At 43.8% G+C, this 21606-nt stretch overlaps 1 protein-coding gene across 2 annotated transcripts; it reads left to right on the forward strand.

Moving 5' to 3' along the window:
- The first annotated feature begins 1213 nt into the window (after positions 1 to 1213).
- Positions 1214 to 21399, forward strand: GMFB (glia maturation factor beta). 2 transcript variants are annotated; one of them, XM_056491868.1, is made up of 7 exons: positions 1214 to 1308; positions 3822 to 3918; positions 4305 to 4354; positions 5288 to 5337; positions 6351 to 6433; positions 7646 to 7719; positions 10066 to 13872. In XM_056491868.1, exons 1-7 carry the CDS (start codon positions 1306 to 1308, stop codon positions 10135 to 10137), a joined length of 429 nt encoding a protein of 142 aa, XP_056347843.1. In that variant the 5' UTR covers positions 1214 to 1305; the 3' UTR covers positions 10138 to 13872. The 2 variants fall into 2 exon arrangements, with proteins under 2 accessions (XP_056347843.1, XP_056347844.1); XM_056491869.1 differs by lacking the exon at positions 10066 to 13872 and adding an exon at positions 20247 to 21399 and having other exon boundaries at positions 1227 to 1308.
- The last annotated feature ends 207 nt before the right edge of the window (positions 21400 to 21606 follow it).

Below are 21606 nucleotides of genomic sequence, written 5' to 3' on the forward strand. Positions count from 1 at the left end.
ATTGGCAAGGAATTGTTGGCCGTGGGGGCTGTGAGGCCCTGCCACAGGCTGTCCTGGAAAGCTGTGGCTGGCCCGTCCCCTGCAAGTGTTCAAGGCCACGTTAGGTGGGATTTGGAGCATCTTGGTCTAGTGGAAGGTGTTCCAGCCCACAGCAGTGGGGTAGAACTGGATAATCTTTGGGGTGCATTCCAACCCAAACCAGACTGTATTTCTGTGATTAACTGGGATACCAGGAAAAGGCTCTTCCCCCCAGAGGACAGTCAGGCTCCTGAGGGAACGATCATGGCCCCAAGGTGACAGATCTCAATGAGCATTTGGTCGATGCTCTCAGGCACAGTGTGGGATTTTTGAGGTTTTCCTGTGCAGGAAAGGAGTTGGGCTCAAGGATCCCCATGAGTCCCTTCCACGTCAGGATATTCTGTGATTTTGCATTAGGCTTCAATAGCTACTCAGTTTCACATTTCTGTGGAGTTTGCTGAAGCCTTTGGTGAAAATCTGCAGTTCTATCTTATAAACTTGAGGTTTAAATCATTAGTATAATTCACTAGAAGTTGTGTCTGAGATGTGAAGGCTGCATCTGTACTTTAATTCTGAGGAAAGCAATTATATTCTTAAATCTGTTATGGAATCCCTGGAAGTGCCTTTTTCTCTGCTCTAACAGCATCTAAAATTGTGACTGGTGCGGAAAAGGCCAAATATTCACTCCAGCATCAGGAGAGCCTCACATCAAGACCCTATTATGGCCAAGAAGTGTGTGCCCAGCTCTGGCTCTCCTATTTGTGACTTGTGTGCTGAAGACCCTGCATGACTTCCAAATTACACTTCACTTGTACACACAACAAGCACTGAGAGCAGCATAACTTCTGATTCGCCTCAGGGTTTAAACTTTCAGTCCTTGCCCTTTTGAAGGCACATTAAAGCTGTGAAACCGAACCCACCCCGTCCGGTACCGCTTCTCCCAGATACCCTCAGAGCAAAATGGCGACCGAGGGCGAGCCCGCGAGTTGCCACGGCAACTGAAAGGGGGCGGGGCCGGGGTTGCACAGCAACGAGGAGGGGCGTGGTGTGTGGAATCACGTGATCCTATATTTTCCCGCCCTCCCGAGCCCGGCGGCCTTGAACCTGCCTGCTGCCCGTAGGCGCGTGACGCCGCCCCGCCCACCCCGGGGAAGCGCTGCTGGTTGGTCGGAGGGCGAGGGAGGGGGCGGGGCTTGCGCCACGCAGGCGCGGTGAGGTGGGGCCGCAGCCCAGAGAGGAGGCGGCGGCGGCGGCGCGCGAGCGGAGGTGGTTGGTGCGCGCGCCAAGATGGTGAGGGGGGGAGCGCGCGCCGCTCCCTCAGGGGAGACCCGCGGGGGTCGTGGGGGGAGGTCCGGCCGGGAGGGTCTCATCCCGCTGAGATAATGCATAGTTAGCTGATTCAGAAAGATTTTATAGGGTAATGATAGAATAATCAACGCGAAAACGCGTGATGTGACCTCTGAGGAACTGATGTGTTTATGAAACGACTGATGGCTTGATCGCCGCTGGTTGTGGCTTGTCTTGTAATGTTTCGAGCTAATTCACTGATGTTGCTCATTGTACTAATTCACTGATGTTGCTCATAGAACTAATTCACTCAGGTGGTGAATGTGGACTTGAGCTGTGATTGCTGGTTGGAACAGACCAGGAGAAAGAAGGAATGGTGGATGAATGCTGTGGAGTGCTTTGCATTAATATTGGTTAATGGATAAAGAAATGGTTGTGGGAAAAGGAAGAGTCCTGCACGCTGCTTTTAGTAAAGGTTTGGGAGGTGAGCCCTGCTGTGGAGAGAGCGGTTAGAACCCAAATCTGATCAGATCTTGGGCTGTTGTGCTGTGTGCCTCTCTAGTGAGAGTCGTGCTTGAGGCACTTTGGGCAATTCATGTTTATTTGTCGGTGTGAGGGGAGTCGGTATCCCATGGGGGACCTGCACAGGAGGGTGCAGGGAGCAGCAGCATCCCCTCGGTGTTGGCAGGTGTGCCCGTGTCTGTGCAGCAATCCTGCCTTGCCTTCCCTGAGTTTTTGTTAAGCCAAGCGTTGGTGAGCCAGCTTAGCCCCGATAAACAATCTGAATCTGATGTTACTTAGTGTTTTCCTTCAGATTCCATCAGGGATTTGTGTTTGTGTAGCTGCAGAGGTGTGAGCAAGAGTATGGCTTGTCTTCTGGGAGAAGCTGGTGAGCCCAGAGGATTGGGAGAAAAGCTTCCTTCTCAAAAGAGCATTTCATATAAAATACAGCCTTTGAAATGCAGCCTTGGATCCTGTTAGGTTTTTTAATTGAGACCTCCTGGGTTAGTGGGAGTGGGTATTGCTGACATTTAATATGAAATACAACTTCAACTATGAAATGCACGCTGAATTCTATTGTTTTTTAAGTTTTTTTTTGTTTGATTGTTTGCTTTTTTCCCCTGAGTTAAAGTGGGTACTAGGGATATTTCAGAGAATCCAGAATGAGTTAGGTTGGAAAAGACCTCTGAGATCATCGAGTTCAACCTGTTTGGGTCAGAGGGTCCCACTGATCAGAGGGAGCTAAGGGCAAACTTTGATGTTTAGGGGAAACAGACAAAATCAGGGAGGCTGTACAGGCAGTGCCTGAGCTGTGCTGTCACAGCAGAGCCTGATTTCCTCTCCAGCTGTCCAGAGGAAGCACAGGGACGAGACTTTGTGCCAGAATTTAGTCAAGGTGGAAATATTTTCAGGAGCAACAACAAACGTGGGGTATTGGAAGTGGGGAAGCAGAGCCACCCATCTGCTTTTTGTGGGAAATCTCACAACGTTGAACATGAGGAGACAGAACAAAGAGCTTAAATAGTGACATTCTGGTTGAAAAGCAGTGATTTGTCTCAATGCAGGAGCTCTTTAATAGAGCTTTAGATTGGTTATCTTGCACATTCTTTTTATCTGAGTTTTTTTTAAGGAAACCTTGAAATACAGTTACTTTGGTACAAAGTTCTTGATGCCTTGGGAGTTCACAAATACAGTATAAGCTGCAGATTTTAAGTAACTTGTTTATCAAGCTGGCATGAACCCCTTGGTGATGGAGGTTTTGTGTATAAAATGTTGCTCAGGAAATGGCAGTGGTTGGCTTGGTGCAGTTCAGAAATTGCAAGTGTAAGGGAAGATAACCTGCATGGCTGCTTGTGAAACAATAATTTCCTTCCTCATCTTCAGTGTGATGACTAATATGTTATCTGAGCATCTCTGCTGAGAGCTTGGTGTGCAGGGGGGAAATGGCTTCATGGTTTGGGTTAAAATGTCTGAAACTCTCTGTGTGTGTGAATCTCAGAAGTGCAATCAATACTTTTGTGGGTAAAAATAAACAAGGACAGTGTTGTTCTTAAATACTAGTAGTAGCTCTTACTTTGTCAAATGCTTAAATTACTTGATCGTATTTTCTGCCATTCAAGGGACTCCCTTATTTCAGGGCTTGGAAAATGAAGTACAAAATCTACTTTTTTAGTGTAGAAGTGTAAAATTACGTCTGAAGTGTGAAGTTTACTTCTAAGAGCTCTGAGAATAATTCCACTTCAGGAGCAGTTAATGAAATACTCCTAGTTAACTATGTGGCTTTGAAGAGGGAAATTATCATGGATAAATGTTCTGTTAACGTATTAAAAAAAATTTGCTTTTCCCCATGTTTTTTCTGGTTTATGTGATGCTCTGAAGCTTTGGACAACAAGCTGCCTGCAGGCCCTCTTCAGTAGGGTTTATGTACAGATATGTGTGACACAGGGATTTTTTTGTCTGTTTCACTTTCTAGAAGGATTTATCTGTCCCTCCCCTCTGCCATTTCCTTTTTGCAGAGTGAATCTCTGGTGGTTTGTGATGTTGCCGAAGACCTGGTGGAGAAACTGAGAAAATTCCGATTTCGCAAAGAGACCAACAATGCTGCCATTATAAGTGAGTTCAAACATGCCTGACAAAAATTGTCAGAAAATCCTCTCTCCTCTGTTCTTCCCTGTGTAACGTTGCTGCTGTATCAGGTAAACATGAGCCAGGAGGGTGTTTGTTCCCTGAGCTGCAGCATTTCCAATTCTGCCAGTAATTTTAACAATAAAGCAGTGCTGTTCTTAGGATGCAAGTCTCCATCTGCTCGTAGCAGAGTATTTATATTTAATTATGGCTTAGAGTCTACCACTGTTTGTAAAATGGTTTTGGGAAGTCATGGGATACACTGAAGAAGAAAAACAAGGACTATAGTTGTTGAGTGCTAAAAAGCTTCATGCATCCATTGTGTAAATCGATTTTAAAAAAACCATTGATCTGTGTTTTATTTTGATTTATAGTGAAAATCGACAAGGATAAGCAGTTGGTGGTGCTGGATGAGGAGCATGAGGTTTGTTAAATGAATTGTAAATAAGAGTATCTTCAGCCTGCAATGTATTGTTGTCTCTAAGGTACTGCCTTAGTTTCAAATTGTTATCAAACTCTTAATCTAATTTGGGTCATGAGCTTATTTAAATGCATGGTCACTCTGCATGTAAAGCACAGCACCATTAATAGTGAAACTATGCAAAAGCAATTGAGTTGACTAATTAATTGCACAAAAAAAGTTATTTTAAAGCTGTTCTAACGATGTAAAAAGTGTCTTTGGCACCTGCTGGCTTTTTGAAGAGATTTCTGCTGTGTTTCCACGTAGATCTGCACATTTGCCTCTGAGCTGGTCTGCCATCAATTAGAAGCAGGATTGCTAATCCCCTGCAGACTCTAAATTTGATGGGTGGCATAATAAGGTCAGCCCAGTGTGTGGTGTTTCTTAATGGTCCATAGGGCAAAATTAAATCCTTCCCAGGGATTTGAGCATTAACCATAGCTCTTGTTCCCTAGAATGTAGATGTTAATGTAACACTCAAATGTAATGGGCACTCTTTTTTTTTGCTGAAGGAGGAAGGACTGAATTTTTCAAACTTTAGATTTATGTAGCTGATTTTAAGTGAGTTCATGGTGTGTGCTTGCTTAATTTCTGTTTAGCACTAGGGTTGGCAAAGCATGGTAGCTGCCAGCATAGCCAACTACAGCCAGAAATATTTGCTAAACTCATTATGCCTAAAATAGGCATGATCATTCATGCTAACATTAATTCTATGTTTAGTCATAGGAGTCTTTTGGCACACAAGTCTTCCTAAAGTGCTGTAGTAATTTGGGAGGTCCTTATCAGTTCACTTGTAGGTGAACATCTGCCTTACAGGTGTTTCACTGCCCATTACCCTGCTTTAACCTTCCAGTGCAAGATACTTGCTCAAATATTGCTTGTGTTTAATGTTACCAGGGTATTTCTCCTGATGAGCTAAAGGATGAGCTGCCTGAGAGACAACCTCGATATCCTTCCCATGCTGCTGCCATTTGGACTTACTCACTCCTGGAAGCTGTTCAAAATGTTGGACTTCACCTTTTTAGGCCAATAATTGCTGTAGTGTGATCTTGCTGATCGTTTATTTGTGAAATAACCCAGGGATCTGTTCTCAGGCTGCACTGAACTGTTGTACCACTTGCTGAAACAATGACTCATTTAAGCCTTTCCTGACATTTTGTTTCCTTTTAGACCATATAATGTTTGGGGAAGTAAAGCAGAGCCATGTTGCTGGTAATGTAAAGAGTGAGTAAAATGTGCCAGTTGGTGGCCACTTGTAAATATAGGAATCTGCCTGTGTAACTCTGGATCTGTTTTGGTACTTTCTCAGGATGTGGCTGCTGTTGTTTTGCTGCAGTTACTGATTCTGAGATTGCTGTGGGCATGTGATCCAGGGAGGAATCCCTGTTTTGAAAAAAAGGAACAAAAGAGGTCAAGTAAATTACTCCAACTAATGAAATAGAAGGGGTGCTTAAGTTACATGTGAAGAAAATACCTGCCCTATTAGCCTCAGGAGCTGGCTGGCACCCTGCCCTGTGCTGTTCTGAATCTTTCCTTTTATGCCCACAGTGCAGTGGGAGGCTGTAAAACAGAAATCCTGCCTAAAACAGTTTTAGGCAGCAAAACACCTGAAACAATGAAGTTCTTGGTCAGCAAAGAAAGAATTTGGCTTTCATTAAGCCAAAACCACACTGGTGGGTGTGGGAAGTCTTTTTACAGAATTGGGAGAGGAATATTTGCAATGAGAGGGTGACTTTAGCTCTGATGTGAAACATTACTACAGAGACAGCCCTCACATTGAGGCAGGGCCAGTTCTGAAAGTCAGATGTGGAAGTGAAAACAGAACAGTGAGGTTATTATTGCCAAATTAAAACATCATCTAAAATGCAACACTGACTTGTGCTTCCATCAAGCTCTGATAACTGTGGATTTTATCTTACTAAATAATTGATTTCTTAGTTTCTTTAACCTCAGAAAAAACATTTATTGTGTATAGTTACAAGTACCAGCATGAAGATGGAAGAGTTTCCTATCCATTGTGCTTTATCTTCTCCAGTCCAGTTGGTGAGTGAACATTGTGATCGGTGGCTACTATGTGTTGTAAATTTGGGAATATTCTTTCCTAGGGAAGATAAGCTGAGTGCTTAATGCTCTCAAGGAGGTTTTCCTGCCTTTAAGGTTCACATTTAGGGCACTTCAGATGTATGATAGAAGAGATTGTCTCTTTTCCACTTCTGAAGGCTGAACTTGAGTGTTGGTTTCCTGTTTAGCTGGCCAAAAGGTGTGTCTGCCTAATGTGCCTGTTCTCGATGTGCTCAGCAACCCTGCTCTGAAGGACAGGGCCTGGAGCACTCTGCATCTATTCATGGAGGTTCAGCCTAATTTAACCTGTTTTGTCTCAGGTCTTGGGGAATCCTTAAAACATGAAGGAAGTGAGTGGAGAGAGGGCTGGAAGACAAGACCTCTGCTCCTGAGTGATTCTGCTCACCTGTCTCTTGCTATTCAGACATAAGGGACTGGGAGGGAAGAAATTCCTCTCATCTCAGAAGGATGTGGGGAGCCCAGTTCTTTCTGAGGATCTTAGAATCCTATTGCTTTCATTCTACCCATGAAAGGAACAGGACTGTAGGAGGGCTAGGATGGGGTTTGAGAGGAGAGTTTCCAGGGGACCTGGATGTAATGGGCAGCAGTAGAGGATGCTGTGAGGGGACAGTCTAAAGGGTGAAAAGAGGGCTCCCTATCCCACATCTGAGCCTGTGAAAGTGCTGGGGGAACAGACTGTTCCAGGAGAAACAGACTCTAATCCTGGATCATCCCAAATTTGTAGAGAGCAGTAAAGAGCATCCTCTGCTTGTGTCACAGCAACTCTCAACAGCAACTTACCTGGACAGGGCACTGTGTAATTTTAATAGAAGCCAAATAGCCTGGTCTTGGTTTGGGTTTACACAGCTGAATTGCTCCTGGGCTTCCATCTGTGTTCTGTATTGTAGTAGTATGTATCTTGCTGGTATTACTGGATTATCCCTGTTATCCCCTGGAAGAAGATAAACTGATTGCATTGTTCTACCCTTCATTTCTCAGAGCTAGAGTAACTAGGTGTATTAAAGAGTTTAGCAACTACTGAGCATGTTCTTCTCTAGTTACCTGAGAATTTTCCTGTGAATGTCTGTAGCTTTCAGTTTGAATTCTTAAAACCCCCGACTTTATTTTTGAAGTGTTGCAGTCAAAATAACTTAAGCTCTCTTTTTTTTTTTTTTTTTACCCCCATAACTACAGGATGTAAGCCTGAGCAGCAGATGATGTATGCTGGAAGCAAGAATAAGCTTGTACAGACAGCTGAACTCACTAAGGTACAACTGGCTTTTGAAATAACTCTCTCCCCCTTCATGGCAGGTTGTTGTTTTGTGTCTTGCTTGAACCAATGGCAAGAAGGGTTTTGTGAGAGGTTCAGTGAACAGAGTCTGGTTTAGGAAGATGGAAGGAGGAGTATGTGTGGAGATCTCTGTACCCTAAAACACCAGGAGGAACAGTGTTCTCTAAAACAAAAATATCCCTCAGTAGAATGGACATCTTTGCTGTGGGGGAGGAATTTACTGATGGGAAGAATAGACTGAAGCCTCAGTGGGGTGTGGAACAGATCAGTTTAGCTGGTTCCTGGGGCTGCATGCTTGCAGAACAGCCTGCAGAGTAAGTAACATGTGCCAAGTGATGAACAATTTCTTCCTGTGTTGGGTTCTTCCAGTACTGACACCAGAAGAAATCACTGCATTCACTGGGCCTGGTTGTGTGTATATTTTAGAAAAGAAATGTCACCTGTTTTTCATTTTGGAGATCTTTGAAATCTTTGCTTAACTGGCACCTAGACTCCTTTTTGCCTCGAGCAGTAAAGCTTAATAGAGTCTGTAGCTTCTTCAGGTTTTTCATACTATGTGAAATGACTTCAGCACTTCCACAGCACTGTTCCCTTTAGGCCTTCCTTGCCCTGCTGAGTCCTTTAACATCCCAGTAAAAATGTCATTTGGGACAGTAAGAGAACTATGAATTCATAGAATCATAGAATGGCTTGGGTTGGAAGGGACCTTAATGTTCGTTTGTTCAAACCCCCTGCCAAGGGCAGGGACACCTCCCACTCCAAGCTCCATCCAGCTTCTGCCTCTTCCAGCTGTACCTTGTAAGAAAAGACACCTGTTTTAAATTAGACCTCAAGTTGACAGGACTCAATAGGAAGGCAGCAGAAGATGGTGGAAACAAATCAGCACAGCCCCAAGAAATATTTTTTTAGATTTGTTGAAGCTGCATCTTGGCAGCCTGATAACTGTAATAGAAAGGAGAAAGAGAGGTTTCAGTAAGCAAGAAAAAAGGGTTGGTGAGAAGGTGAAAGCCTGGGAAGTAGCTCAGTTGGAGTTCCTGCCACTTCTGAAATGGGAGAAATCCAGCCAGAACAGCTTTTGAATGCAAGGCTTTTGGATCCAGGACTGGGTATGGTTCATGATCATTCATCTTCCTCCTGAAGCCTGAGAACACAGGCTGTCTCCAGTTGGGGTTGCATACTTGCTCTTCAAATGTACTTTATTCTTGCCACTTGCTGAGCTGTGTTTCATTTTAACTCATGCTGTGACTTCCTCCTGGTGTGACTTTTGCTCATGACTCAGCTGAGTTCTCTCATCAGTCTCCAGTGACTTACTTGCATATTAGCTTGGCTCCTGTTAAGCTCTGTTCTTGTAACACTGATTTTTGGGGTTCCTCCATTTTGAAGGCCTGTGAATTTGTAAAATTACCTGAATTTTGTCTTTGGGCATCTCATGGACTCCAGTAATCAATGCATGATGGTCTCTCTTCAGGCTATTAAAAAAACCCCACAAACCCTAACCAGTTATTTGCCCATGTGGAATGTCAAGAGTATATTGCTGTTTTGGACCTTGTTTTCTGCTTCAAAGCTGCATTAAAGGTTCATTAAAGATTTCATAAAGCTTTGGGTTAGTAGTTTTTAGGTTGTTTTAGGGGTTTTGCCCAGAGATGCTGTGGCTGCCCCTGGATCCCTGGAAATATTCAAGGTCAGGTTGGATGGGGCTTGGAGCAAGCTGGGATAGTGGAAGGTGTCCCTGCCCATGGCAGGGGATTGGAACTAGATGGTCTTTAAGGTCCCTTGCAACCCAAACCATTCTATGCTTTTAGGATTTTGTTGGGTTTTTTTTCCATGTTTTCTATTTCGAGATATTTTACAAGTAAAACAATATACTGCTGGATATTATGGATTTACTTCAGTTCAAAGAAAAAAATAACTGTGTGTTGTACTGAGCAAAATTGCTGAACTTTGGGCTTAAATCAACCCAGATACTAAATTAATTTGTGTTCTTCAAAATACCATCTTGCTGAGATAATGCATGTGAGATGGGGCCACTTCAGGGTTATTTTAAAATGTAGTACATGTGCCTTTCTCATATTCTTAAGGGACAAGAGTGAAGCCTAGAAATAGCAATTATGAGATTCTTGTTCAAGTTAGTGATGATTTTTGCCACTTAGTCTTGTGTATTTTCCTCTGATTTGATGCTTTCAAGGAAGCACCTGAAAATTGTAGGTTGGTGAGTGGTTTATTGCAGCTCAGACAACGTGTGTGGAAAGGTGCTGCTTGCATTGTGTGCTTGTCCCTTTCCAGGCCCATCCCTCAGGAATTGATGCAATGCCCTTTTGTTTAGGTATTCGAAATCAGAAATACAGAAGACCTAACTGAAGAATGGCTGCGTGAGAAACTGGGCTTCTTCCACTAAGGAAAACCTCTGTTCTAAGTATTTATGTACCCTCCTGGTGATACTGGAACCAGACATGAATACTTACATCCAAGCAATGCACTGTATTCACAGCTGTCTCCTGCAGTATCTCTCTTGTGCAGAGTTTGTGCAAAGAATAGCAGGTCTGTCTCCTTGAAGTAACAAATCTTTGCAGGTGTTTCCTTATTTGTACCTGCTAAAAGGGAATACTCCTCTGCAGGGACTTCTTTTGCACTCCTGTGACTAATATTTCTGTAACTAAAATAGTTCAGTTCTGGATTTATAACCGTGTACAAACATCATTTGGAAGCTGACGCTAACTTTTTCTGAGCTACAAATGCATCCTTATGACACACATTAGCCATTTTTATGCAGAATTTATGTACTGTCACCAGATTTTTTGACTTAATGTCTTCTCAGTTTTGAAAACTACTCCCTGGAAACATTTGTTTGGTATTAAAAAGTCAAAATCCTTGTACAGCAAATCCATCCATTTATCTTCCCATCATGTCCGTGTGAAATGTCTCAAATTCTTGGAACTAATTTTTGTCATTCCAGTAATTCCTCAGTTGCCTGAGTCAATCTTTCTAAATTTCAGGGCAAAGCTTTGACTGTCCAGTTCTCATGCTAATACAGTCTCACAGGAACTAGCTGTTAACTAAGGGCTGAACTACAACTCTGGTTCCTCTTGTACCAGATTTCTTCTTGCATCTCTATTCTGACACTGTTGAGAAGTTTACCTCTGCTCATTTCCTGTTATCTGAACACCTGGTGATACTGTGTGCCTTTCATTTGTTAGCTTTAAAAGGACTTGAGAATTTTACACTGCCACTTCTTACAATTTGGTAAAAACTTTGTTAAAGAATCCAAGTAATACTTGTTCCTAGTGCCTCGTGCTGCAGTTGACATCTGTTAAAGCAAAAAGCCAACCTCATTTTCTTTGAAATTCCAATCATGTGCTCCATTTGTAGGAGTCAGGAGGTTAAAGCATTTCATGATGATGAACAATTTATATCTCTTTTGTTATAAAAATTGACCACACATAGCTTTTGAGTACTTTAATTACAACCTCTAACTTTCTTAATGGCTTTTTGGTCAAAGTTACATTCCAGATGAAGCTTTTGCATAAGTGATCATTTGATTTTCATCTACTTAACGGTTCATCTCTTTGAAACAGCAGATCTAATGTGAAAATAGTATTTAACTTTTATAAATGACCAGTCTTTTTACAGGTCTGTTTTATATTGAGTAGAGTAGGTGTCTGCTGTGGGACACGTTCAGCCCGTGCTGTGGCAGGAGGAGCACTCATGGGACAGTCTCTCCCTACCTTGCTCGTGAGTGTTTGTTGTGCTACTGAACAAGTGTCTGTGTGAGAGCAGCTTCCTGTTGATAACATACCTTAAAATGCAGCTGCCCTAACCAGTCTGCTTGCTGGGAGGGAATGCAGTGTTCAATTTGGAGGCCAGTATTTCATGCTGTGAAGCCTTTGCTGAAAGTGGGGTTATTTTTCATTTGTCAACATAGGCTGTGTTAGTGTTAAAACACTAATTCCTGCGAGATCACAAGGAATTCATTTGCAAAGGTCTTCAGTGTTGGTAAATCTCTTCCTAGTTTGATGTTATTGCTCATTTATTTGTATATAAATCTGACTTGAGAGGAGCTTTTCCAAATACATGTTGGAATGATCCAATTAAATCGATCTTTTGGTGTGGGAGAGAAGTGCTTGTAATTAAATTTCTGTGTTAACTTACCGAACTGGAAAAACAATTTCATTTCCCTGGACAAAGAAGTGTTAATTATGAAACTGTTGCTTGATTATTCTGTACTGCAGATCAATAAAAACAATGTCTTTTGTGACAAACATTGTATAAATAAGACTTTGGCTTAAAGGATAGAGTCATTCCAAGCATCAGTCTGGAAACAGCAAGAATCTCTTTTGAGGTTTTTTTGGGATTGTACTAAAGGTGAGGCATGTCAAAGTACAGTGTGGGCGAGAGGGAAGCTGCTGCTTGGAATGTTCAGCTTGATTTGCAGTGGGGAAAAACTGGATTAATCATGTCTTGTACTTTGTACACTGGTGGGCTGCCAGCAGCCAACTGCTGCCTGCACAGGTCTGCAAAAAAATAACTGTACAAGAGTCCTGTATCAGGAGGGAAGGGAGGAGCTGCTGCAGGACATGATCGAATTTGACCTTTCATCTCTGGATTGCTCCACCTTCTGCCAAGAAATCATTGCTCCTTTCAGCAGAATCTTCAGCCAAGTTCTTCCACTTGACATGTTCTCGTGCCTCACTTAAGCACTTTCTGCCTTGGGTGCTGCCCCTCCAGCCTTGCAGGGAGCAAACAGATCCTCATGAGAATGTTGAAGGCCAGTTTCTCCTGAAAGGTGCTGTTGATGCTGCTCAGCCCACCAGTATTACTCTTCAGCCAGCCCTGCCTGGCAGCTGTTCCTCCCTCCCCTGGCTGAGCTGTGGAAGCAGCTGCAGGTTCTGGGAAGATGAGTGTGCAGAGGGTGTTTGCTGTTCCAGCCTTGTTTGTGTTCTCCTTGGTCTTAATGCAGTGTTTTGACACAACTGGCTGCTGCTGATTGTCCTGGGCTCTTGAGATGCAGGTAGTGCTAGCACTTAAACAAAGACGTCATTATGTCCAGGTCTTTCCTGCACAAATAATTCTTGTTTTCATAACTCCTTTCCCCACCTTATCTGTAGAACTGTGTGTTCTGTGCTGCTGCCCCCGTAGGCTCAGTGGGAGGCAGATGAGTCCATGTTCAGGCCAGTATGTTCCAGCTGGGCTTTGCTGGTGAGTTGCCCATCTGTAATCACACATAGCTCTTGAATTTTCAGACCTCTAAAGAGACATCTAAAGGACAACATAAATTAGCCTAGGGGAGCCTTTGTAGCTAAAGGTCTGAGAGTCAGCATTTTCCATTGGGAGCTCCTATTTTTCAGGAGTTAGTAAGTTGGCCATAAAATCCTTGGTCTGGAGTTAAAGGTCTCTTCAAGGGAGACTTCTGCCACAATTAATCAGGTTTGCTTTAAATATTGACTAGATGGCTGGGCTACAGCTCTTGTAATCCTATTCATTGATGATAAGCTGAATTAAAGCATGAGTTTGCATGTCAGCCCATGAAATAGACTTGTAGTGTTTTGAATATTTTTAACAAAAAAATGTAAATGCTGGTATTTGATGGTTAAAGTGTATTTCTAGTATCATGAATACTGTTCTGATCTTTTAAAGGAGGCAATAATGCAGGTGTTGGCACCTTTTTCACTTCTCCAAAGGAGCATCTTTGCATTTGTACCAGGATTCCATTTTTGTATCTTTAACTGTAAAATAGCTGGTCCAGAAATGATGTGAAACTGATGGCAGGGATCTGACTCAAACAGCCAGAAGCAAGAGAATTCAATTCCTTACTTTAGTGCATTCCAGAAATAAACATCATGAACATATTTTTTATACATACATGTAGTGACTGTGAAATGGAGCCATGGTGGGACATGAGAAGGGGCTCAGTGAAACTCTTCTGTTCTGTGGTTCAGACTTGTTGTCTTAAAAGGTGTGAGAGGTTCACAGCCAGATTTGAGAATTTGGCAGTTCCATGAAAATACCAGTAACCAGTACAACTTCCATATGCTGTTTAGTCTCTGCTACTTCACATTGCATGTTTACTTTAAACCAAATCTTTTTTTGCTAAGCATGGTGCTTGTATTGGTTTAAATAAAATGTTTCATTAAGAGGTTGTGTTGCCCTGTTTTAATTGCAAATTGGTCCCTGTGTGACAGTGAAATTCTGGTAATGCTTGGTATGACCTTCCTCCTTTTCTCATTTTCCTGGAGTTTGTCTCTTCAGTCTTGACTGCTCCCTCATTTGCTGTTGTACCTAAAATAATTCCCATTTCCATCTGCTGTGATGGGGAGGAGAGGAGCTGTTGGAATACTGCAGGGAGCTGCTGTGCTCTGCTGCTTTGCACCTTTGTGCAAAGTGCTTTGCACTGTCACAGACCTCCCACTGCCTCAGATGAGGTGCAAGGCAGCGTGGGGCTCGGTGTCAGCCTGGAATGTCACATAAAATACTGTTCCACCTGTCCCACAAGGCTCCTGGCAGAACCTGGAGCTGTGGAATACAACAGAGTGCAGGTGCCTCCTGAGCAGCATAGGTGTCAAGGAGACCCCAGGGCTTGAAGGAGACAGAGGAACTTAAGTACTTTCACCTTCCCACAGTTGTTGGCTCATCTCTTTCCTGCCCAAGAGACCACTGCAATAATTTGATCTAAGCCCTCCTTTTCTGAGTTCTTCCTGTTTCATTCTGTCATGATCTTTGGAGACTTTGATTCTTCTGTTGTTTAAAAAACTGCCAAGTATAATCCAAGGAATTCAATTTCAGTACCTGACATAGATTATTTCTGCCAACACTGAAGAACAGCATTAATAGGCCACAGATTAGACATGACAGAAGTAAACCCCTTTGCTCCCAGGTGAGAGAACTCTGTGAAGGAGAAAATGCACAGCTGCTTCAGCACATCTGGTTCCTGAATGGCATCTCAGTCACTGAAAGGCAAAATCTGTTGCCAAAAGCTTGTGGAAGAAAAAGCTGCTGTGGGGGAAGTGTGGTTTTCCAGAAAAGGAGGGGAAAAAAAAAGAATAAATAACTCTCCCATGGGAGGAGAAGGCTACCTGTGGGATCCTGTGGCATTCTCTGCTGGTCACTGAGTGTGCTTCACTAGGAAATGGGCAATAGTTTATTGGTACTGCCACGTGACAGGCAGTAAAAACAACAGCAGAATAAAGAGAATTGCCAGGAGATCCAGGGATATGAAGTGAAGGGCAGCTGTTCCATTCAGGAAAGGTCACTGGCTTCTAATAGCTATGATGAAAAGGTCAACTGATTGATGATTAAAGTTAAAGGAAGAGAGGAATCAAAATGGGAAACCTCAAGTGTGCAGGACAAGTCTGCAGTGTACCTGCAGCCTGAGCATCTCACAGCTGGTGCTTTCCCTTCCAGGTGTGTGAAGAGACAGCTTGCCCAGGGCTGGGAGTTTGCTGAGGAGATCCTGTGGCTTGGCAGGGAGTCTGGGAATAATACAGAGAAGAAATATAGTTTGTTCTGGAGGAGCTGAAAGAGGAATCACAAGATGGTTTGGGTTGGAAGGGACCTTCAATACTACCAGTGCCACCTCTGCTGTATGGCAGGGGTGGGGATTTAAGGTGGGCCTCAGCCCTTGGAACAAAACAGCAAATGTGGCAGCTTGCTCATCCCCTGCACTTGTTAGCTGGCACAGCTGTGTCAGCTGCAGTTTTGGTGATGTGCTACAAGGGCTAAAGAAATTAAGCTCAGCTGCCTGTGGGGAAAGTCTGCACAGAAGGATTTATAAGTGCTGGAAATGTTGGATTCTACATGTGTAACTCCAGTTTGGTTATGTTCTCTGCAGGGGCTTCCCTTAGGGCAGGTAACTGCTGCTCTCTGATAGCAAAGGGAGAGCTGTGGAGATGATGTCATTTGTTCCCACTTCCTCCAAAAGGGAGCTGAGCCCAGGGAATTGGTCCTGTGTGCTGAGCTGGCCTTGAGGCTGCTCTGGGTACACAGTTTAAATGATAACTGTTGGGGAAAAAAGAGTTTTTCTGGGATCTGAGAGGCAGCCCTGGTGGCAGCCTTGAACTGCCAGACATGCAAGCATGTAGGTTCCTACAGTACAGCAGGGAAAAGGAATTGTAGTTCTCAAACTACAGTTCTGGCTTCAACATTTTGGGGAACTGGCATCCTCTCTGGGTTGCAGAGTAAGGGAGTGCTGTGTTGAAGGCACTGGAACTGTCAATTCCAGCATTGTTTTAATAAATACAATTCTGAAGTATAAGGACTCCTGGCTGTAGCTTTTAATTTTTCCAATTAATACACATTTGTATCTGTCAGGTTTCTGTATTGAAATGTTGAGAAATTGCATACCTTGAGATTTCTATTAACACTCAATTTTCATTTTGTGGGAAGCAACAGAGGGTGTAATACCAACAGTGAATATTCTCTGGTGGTGGTAAGAACACTGCTGGCATGTCATCACCCTGTTGGAGTGAGTCAACAGAAGGCCACCAAGTTGATCAGAGGGATAGGGCACCTCTGCTGTGAGAAAAGACTGAGAGAATTGGGATTGTTCACCTTGGAGAAGAGAAGGCTTCCAGCTTCTGAAGGGACTCTACAAGAAAGATGGAGAGAGAATATTTATAATAGCCTGGAGTACCAAGACAAGGGGGAATGGCTTCAAACTGAAAGAGTAGGTTTAGATTAAATATCTGAAAAAAAATTTTGACTGTAAGGTTGGTGAGGCACTGGCACAGATTATCCAGAGAAGCTGTGGATGTCCCATCCCTGGAAATGTCCAAGGCCAGGTTGGACAGGGCTTGGAGCAGCCTGGGATAGTGGAAGGTGTCCCTGCCTAGAGCTGGGGATTGGAACCAGATGATTTTTAAGGTCCCTTCCAACCCAAACCATTCTGGGATTCCATGATTCTAAGCTGACGTCTGTGTAAACTTGGGCACTGTTCCCCTCCCAGGTCTTGTAGGTTATTTTCCATGTCTGCTGTTCCTTTGGGTGCTGTTGGGATGCTGTGATCCTGTGTGGATAGCAGGCTGTGCAATGCAGTGTGTATGTGCAGCCTCACTGAGCTCTGTGTAGCCTCCATGAAGCAAAGGGGATGATTTCAATGCATTTGCATAGATGTGGTTAATCAGAGGGGCCCATTGTGTCCCACTGCAGGGGAATGTCTCCTCTGGACTGTCCTGTCGTGTTTCATTCCTTCAGGGACTGCTCTGGGTTAACCCTCTTCACCTCTGGAGCAACCAGAGGTGTCTCCTACAGAACGTGATGGAGCTGGGCTGAAACTCCCTGACAGCTCCTCAGCAGGGGACAGAGGGGAGACAGGAGCAATTACCATCCCGAGGGACTCTGAATGCAGAGCAGATGTAAACACTGGGAAAACAGCACGCCCGTCTTTCACGGCAGATTTACTCCTGCGACAGGGAAGTCCTATCCAGGCTGTGTGAAAGGCACTCACTGTCACCCCCATTCCTGCTGCTCCATGCCATGAGCCCCATCAATGCAGCTTCTCTTCCCTTTCCTGGAGCCCTCGGCTCAGCAATTAATATAATGCACCCTTGAAAACCCTGTGCCAAACAGCAGCTGCTGTTGTCACCTCGCTTCTGTGGAAAATGGGAAGGCAGCAGAAGAAAATGGGGCAGAAAACATTCAGCTGAAAGGGAGAGGGGCACCAGCCATCCTGTACTTTGAGCCTTAGAGGATGGAAGCAGAGCAAAAATCAGGGGACATTGTCCCTATGGAGCTGAAGAAGGAACATGAGAGATCTAGCATTTCTTCAAAATAATGTCTAATTTTAAATACCCACTGTTGGAAAATGCTGCTGGATAATTGGAAGGAGAACGTGCCTGCCTTGCTCACAACTGCAGCCTGCCTGGCCATCTGCTCTGCCAGCAACAAATCCTGGACTGATCTGCGAGTGTGATTAATTCAGCAAGGACAGCAGGATCAAGGGATCAGCCAGAGACAATATTTATACCCTACCTCCAACTGTGAATGTGCAATTGTTTGGTTCAGGAGTACAAAACAAATTGTATAGTTGTATTACTGGGAGAATAGAAAAGTAGAAGCAATCCACTCAACAGCCGCTCTTTCCTTGGATGGCCCCATTCCAGAGTCTGTAAGTGCAGTTTAATGCAAGCCCTCATTCCCTGTCTGGGAGGTGAACAAAGCTGTTCTCATCCACAGAGAACTTCTACATCTTTAGTGCTGCTGCCTCATTCCTGTGGTTTATTCCTAAAGCCTTGGAGGTACTGGCTCTGTGCCCTCATGCACACAGCCTGTGGCTGTGGAGTGTGGGGCAGCCACTCCACCCACTCCCGTGCCCGAGGTTACTGATGGGAGAACTGCTGCAGATTCACTTATCAATAATAATCCACCAGTGGGGTGGATTTCTAGCACTGGTACAGCTTGGAGCTGATTTGATAATACGGATGTAGCTGGAGAGATCAAAAGCAAGACTTGTGAAGGAATTTAGATGTGGATGGAGGCTTTTGAAATCCTGTTTAGTGTGATTTAAGTGTATAAATACACATTGGGCCTGAAGGTGCCACAGTCAGGGCCACAAGGGATGTCTGAGACAGAACAGGACGACCAAAGTCAGAGCCCTCCACATCTTATTTTTTCTGATACAAAGCTGAAGCTGTGTATATCTTGCCTCCTTTTGGGCAGAACCAATAAGGATGTAAATCCCTGGATGTGTTCCAGGCCAGGCTGGATGAGGTTTGGAGCAACCTGGTCTAGTGGAAGGTGTCCCTGTCCATGGCAGAGGATGGAACTTCCAACCCAAGCCATTCTGAGATTCTAAGAGCTGAGAATTAAGGGTGACATTTTTGGAGACCACTGTTACAGCTAGGCTAATGCAGAATGTTTTGGAAAATGCCCCCCTCTTTGTTGATGAGCAGCCAAATCCTGAAACTAATTACACATTTTTAAATATAAATACAACTCTTGGTCCCTTTTCCTGTCCACACACTGTTATCATGCTCAGAATTGTGTGGAAAGCCATCAACAGGAACTCTACCCAGCATGAGAAAAACAAACCCTGTTATTATGAAGACAGGTTGAGTATTCAGTATTTAGCCTATTAAATAAAAACTGTTGCCATCTGACCGTGAATGTTGGAGGGATTGAGGCCACGGGTGGATTCTGTAATGAGTCGTAGTGAGATGCCTGGCAGTGCCTGTGCTCTGAAATTGGGTTTTAAATGTGATTGCTTCTCTCGAGACTGGCTTTCATGTGCAGTGGAATTTGTAACATTAATTTGTTTATGTGATCACTACTAAATGGGAGAGCCTAAGCAGGGATTCTGGAGGGGAGTTAATTAGTGCAATAGGAGAGAATATTTGCCAGTGTGGAAGGGCAGTTGGGGCACTTGAAAGTGCAGGGATGTGTTCATCCTGCTGATCAAAACTGAACCAATGTCTGTTAGTGGATAAAGGGGAAAAGTGGGTGAGGAGTTCTGTGCCCTGCCTGCTCCTGATGTGTATTTACAGCTGTGCAGGAAAGTGACCTTGGCTGGAACCTTTTAGAGATACTCAGAGCATCTCTGCTAAATACACAGAATTACAGGATGGTTTGGATTGGGAGGGACCTTACAGCTCATCTTATTCCTCCCCCTGCCATGGGCAGAGACACCTTCCACTATCCCAGGTTGCTCCAAGCCCTCTCCAAGCTGGCCTGGAACACTTCTAGAGATGAGGCAGTCACAGCTTCTCTGTGCCAGGGCCTCACCACCCTCACAGGGAAGAATTTCTTCCCAATATCCCATCTAACCCTGTCCTCTATCAATTTGAAGCCATTCCTCCTTGTCCTGTCACTCTATGCCTATATAAAATGTCCCTCCTGCTCCTTTTTATGAGCCTCTTAAATTGTAGATATATACTCAGTTTTTCCTTTCCTGAAAACCCAGTAAGTCAAGTCTATTAAAGTCAGCGGGATTTTTATTACCAAGCTCAATAGTATTAGATTTCTCCTTGATATCTATAACTGAAATGGCAATTTTTAGTGTTGAAGGATGTGGTTAATCCGTGCATAATTCAGAGAAATTGCTCCATAATCTTTCCTCACAGTTCTCTGCCAAAATCTTCCTCATGAACAGCCTGTAACACACTGAATTATGACTGATTACACGGCTGTTTTCTGATAAGGACAAGTACTTGAGAGGGATTTAAGATGAAGTGAACAGACACTGACATTTTCCCTGGGGATTCCAATCAGCATTTAAACTCCAGTGTGTCCAGATTAACAGGAAAGTGCATTAAGAGCTGAGGGCCATCTCCAGAGTTCCTCTGTGGCTTCCTGACATTGTTTACAAAGTTTAATCAGAGAAGATACTCAGTCATTGTTTGATTTGAGATCCCAAATGAATGTGAAATGAGAATTGATTAGAGCCTTTTCGACAGAATTTGCTTTTCATTTCCTTTTGTGTTATCTTTAAAAAAAACAACAATCTATGATACAAGAAATCCTTCAGTGTGGAAATCTTTGTTGTGCAAGATTACAGCTGCCTTCTGCTTTTCCTGACAGGATAATTGCAGCTGAATGGTGTGCCAGCACCCGAGGGAATAAAACACTGCATTCCTTGAGGCAGAACCAGGATTAATTGCAAATGCAACTATGTGGCTGACACACCTCTTTACTTCTGAGACTGCACATCCCTGTTGCACAACGTTTTCATGTACAAGAAATCAAATACAGAAGTATCTACCTTGAATGGATCAAAGTGCAGTGGAAAACCAGCACTGCCCAGCCCCAAGGTATAACAGGATCTCTGCACACATCCTCTGTTTCTCTACCTCCCACAGCTCTTCTGAGGCAAACTGGCCCCTTGGATGGCTTTGGAAAAGCCTGAACCAGGGAGTTTGAATGCTGGATATCAGGTTTTCCATCACAGTCCAGTCCAATGTTTGTGGGAATAAGTGTGCCTGTGCAGCTCAAGGGTACTCCAAATAATAAATAAAAAATTTGCTAATAAATAAGGCTAAAGTAGCATCAAGTGATAGGAAGAAAGCTATGTTATTGCAGAGGGATTGCAGAAATTGTTGTTTCTGGCTCCTCAGGAGCAAGGGATGAGGAGTGGTTGGGAGGTGGCTGTGATGCACTGCCAGGACCTCTCTTCCCAATCCACCCTGTCCCCCTGAGCTGGAAGGGAACCACAACAGGCTCAGCCCTTACTGATGTTCTCACTGCCTGGTGGTCTTCTTGTCTATCCTTCTTGCAAGGGAGGGCTCCTGGGACAGAGTTAGGAATGGCTCAGAGCAGCTGCCTGGGCTGCAGTACACACCCCAGACTCTCCTGGCCTTGTGTTGTCTTACCTGCTAATGAATCTCAGAATCACATTAGGGTGATTTGGGTTGGAAAAGTCCTCAGACCTCATCTAGTTCCAACCCCCTGCCATGGCAGGGACATCTTCCACTAGAACAGGTTTTTCAGGGCTTATCTTCATTAAAATTTATTTTAAAATCTGTTTTCTGGGTTTCACATTGAAGTTTCATGGGCCATAATGACACCACAGCAGTTTTCCTGGGAGTAGTTTGTGGATGAGATGAGTGATTTTATAGTGAAACATCAACTCTGTCTTTGCAACAGCTGATTTCCTAAAGACAGCTCATTTACTACAGTTTTTCCTGTATTTTGGTGAAGGAAATAAAATTTCTGCTCATCTCTCATTGTGACACTCCATTAATTGTGAATAAAACTTTCCAGCAGATAACACTGGAAAATATTATTTAGTTTGGCAGCTGTTGGTTTTATGGAAATCATCCCTCACTGCTCCAGAGGAAATGATTGCAGCAATGTCACCCTGGCTTGCCTTTACTGCAAGGTGTCACTGCTTAAACTGAAACAACTTTTACATGACCTTTGAAAGGAGAGTGGGGTGATCTTC

Source organism: Oenanthe melanoleuca, chromosome 5, assembly GCF_029582105.1.
Source record: "Oenanthe melanoleuca isolate GR-GAL-2019-014 chromosome 5, OMel1.0, whole genome shotgun sequence".
NCBI classification, from domain to species: domain Eukaryota; kingdom Metazoa; phylum Chordata; class Aves; order Passeriformes; family Muscicapidae; genus Oenanthe; species Oenanthe melanoleuca.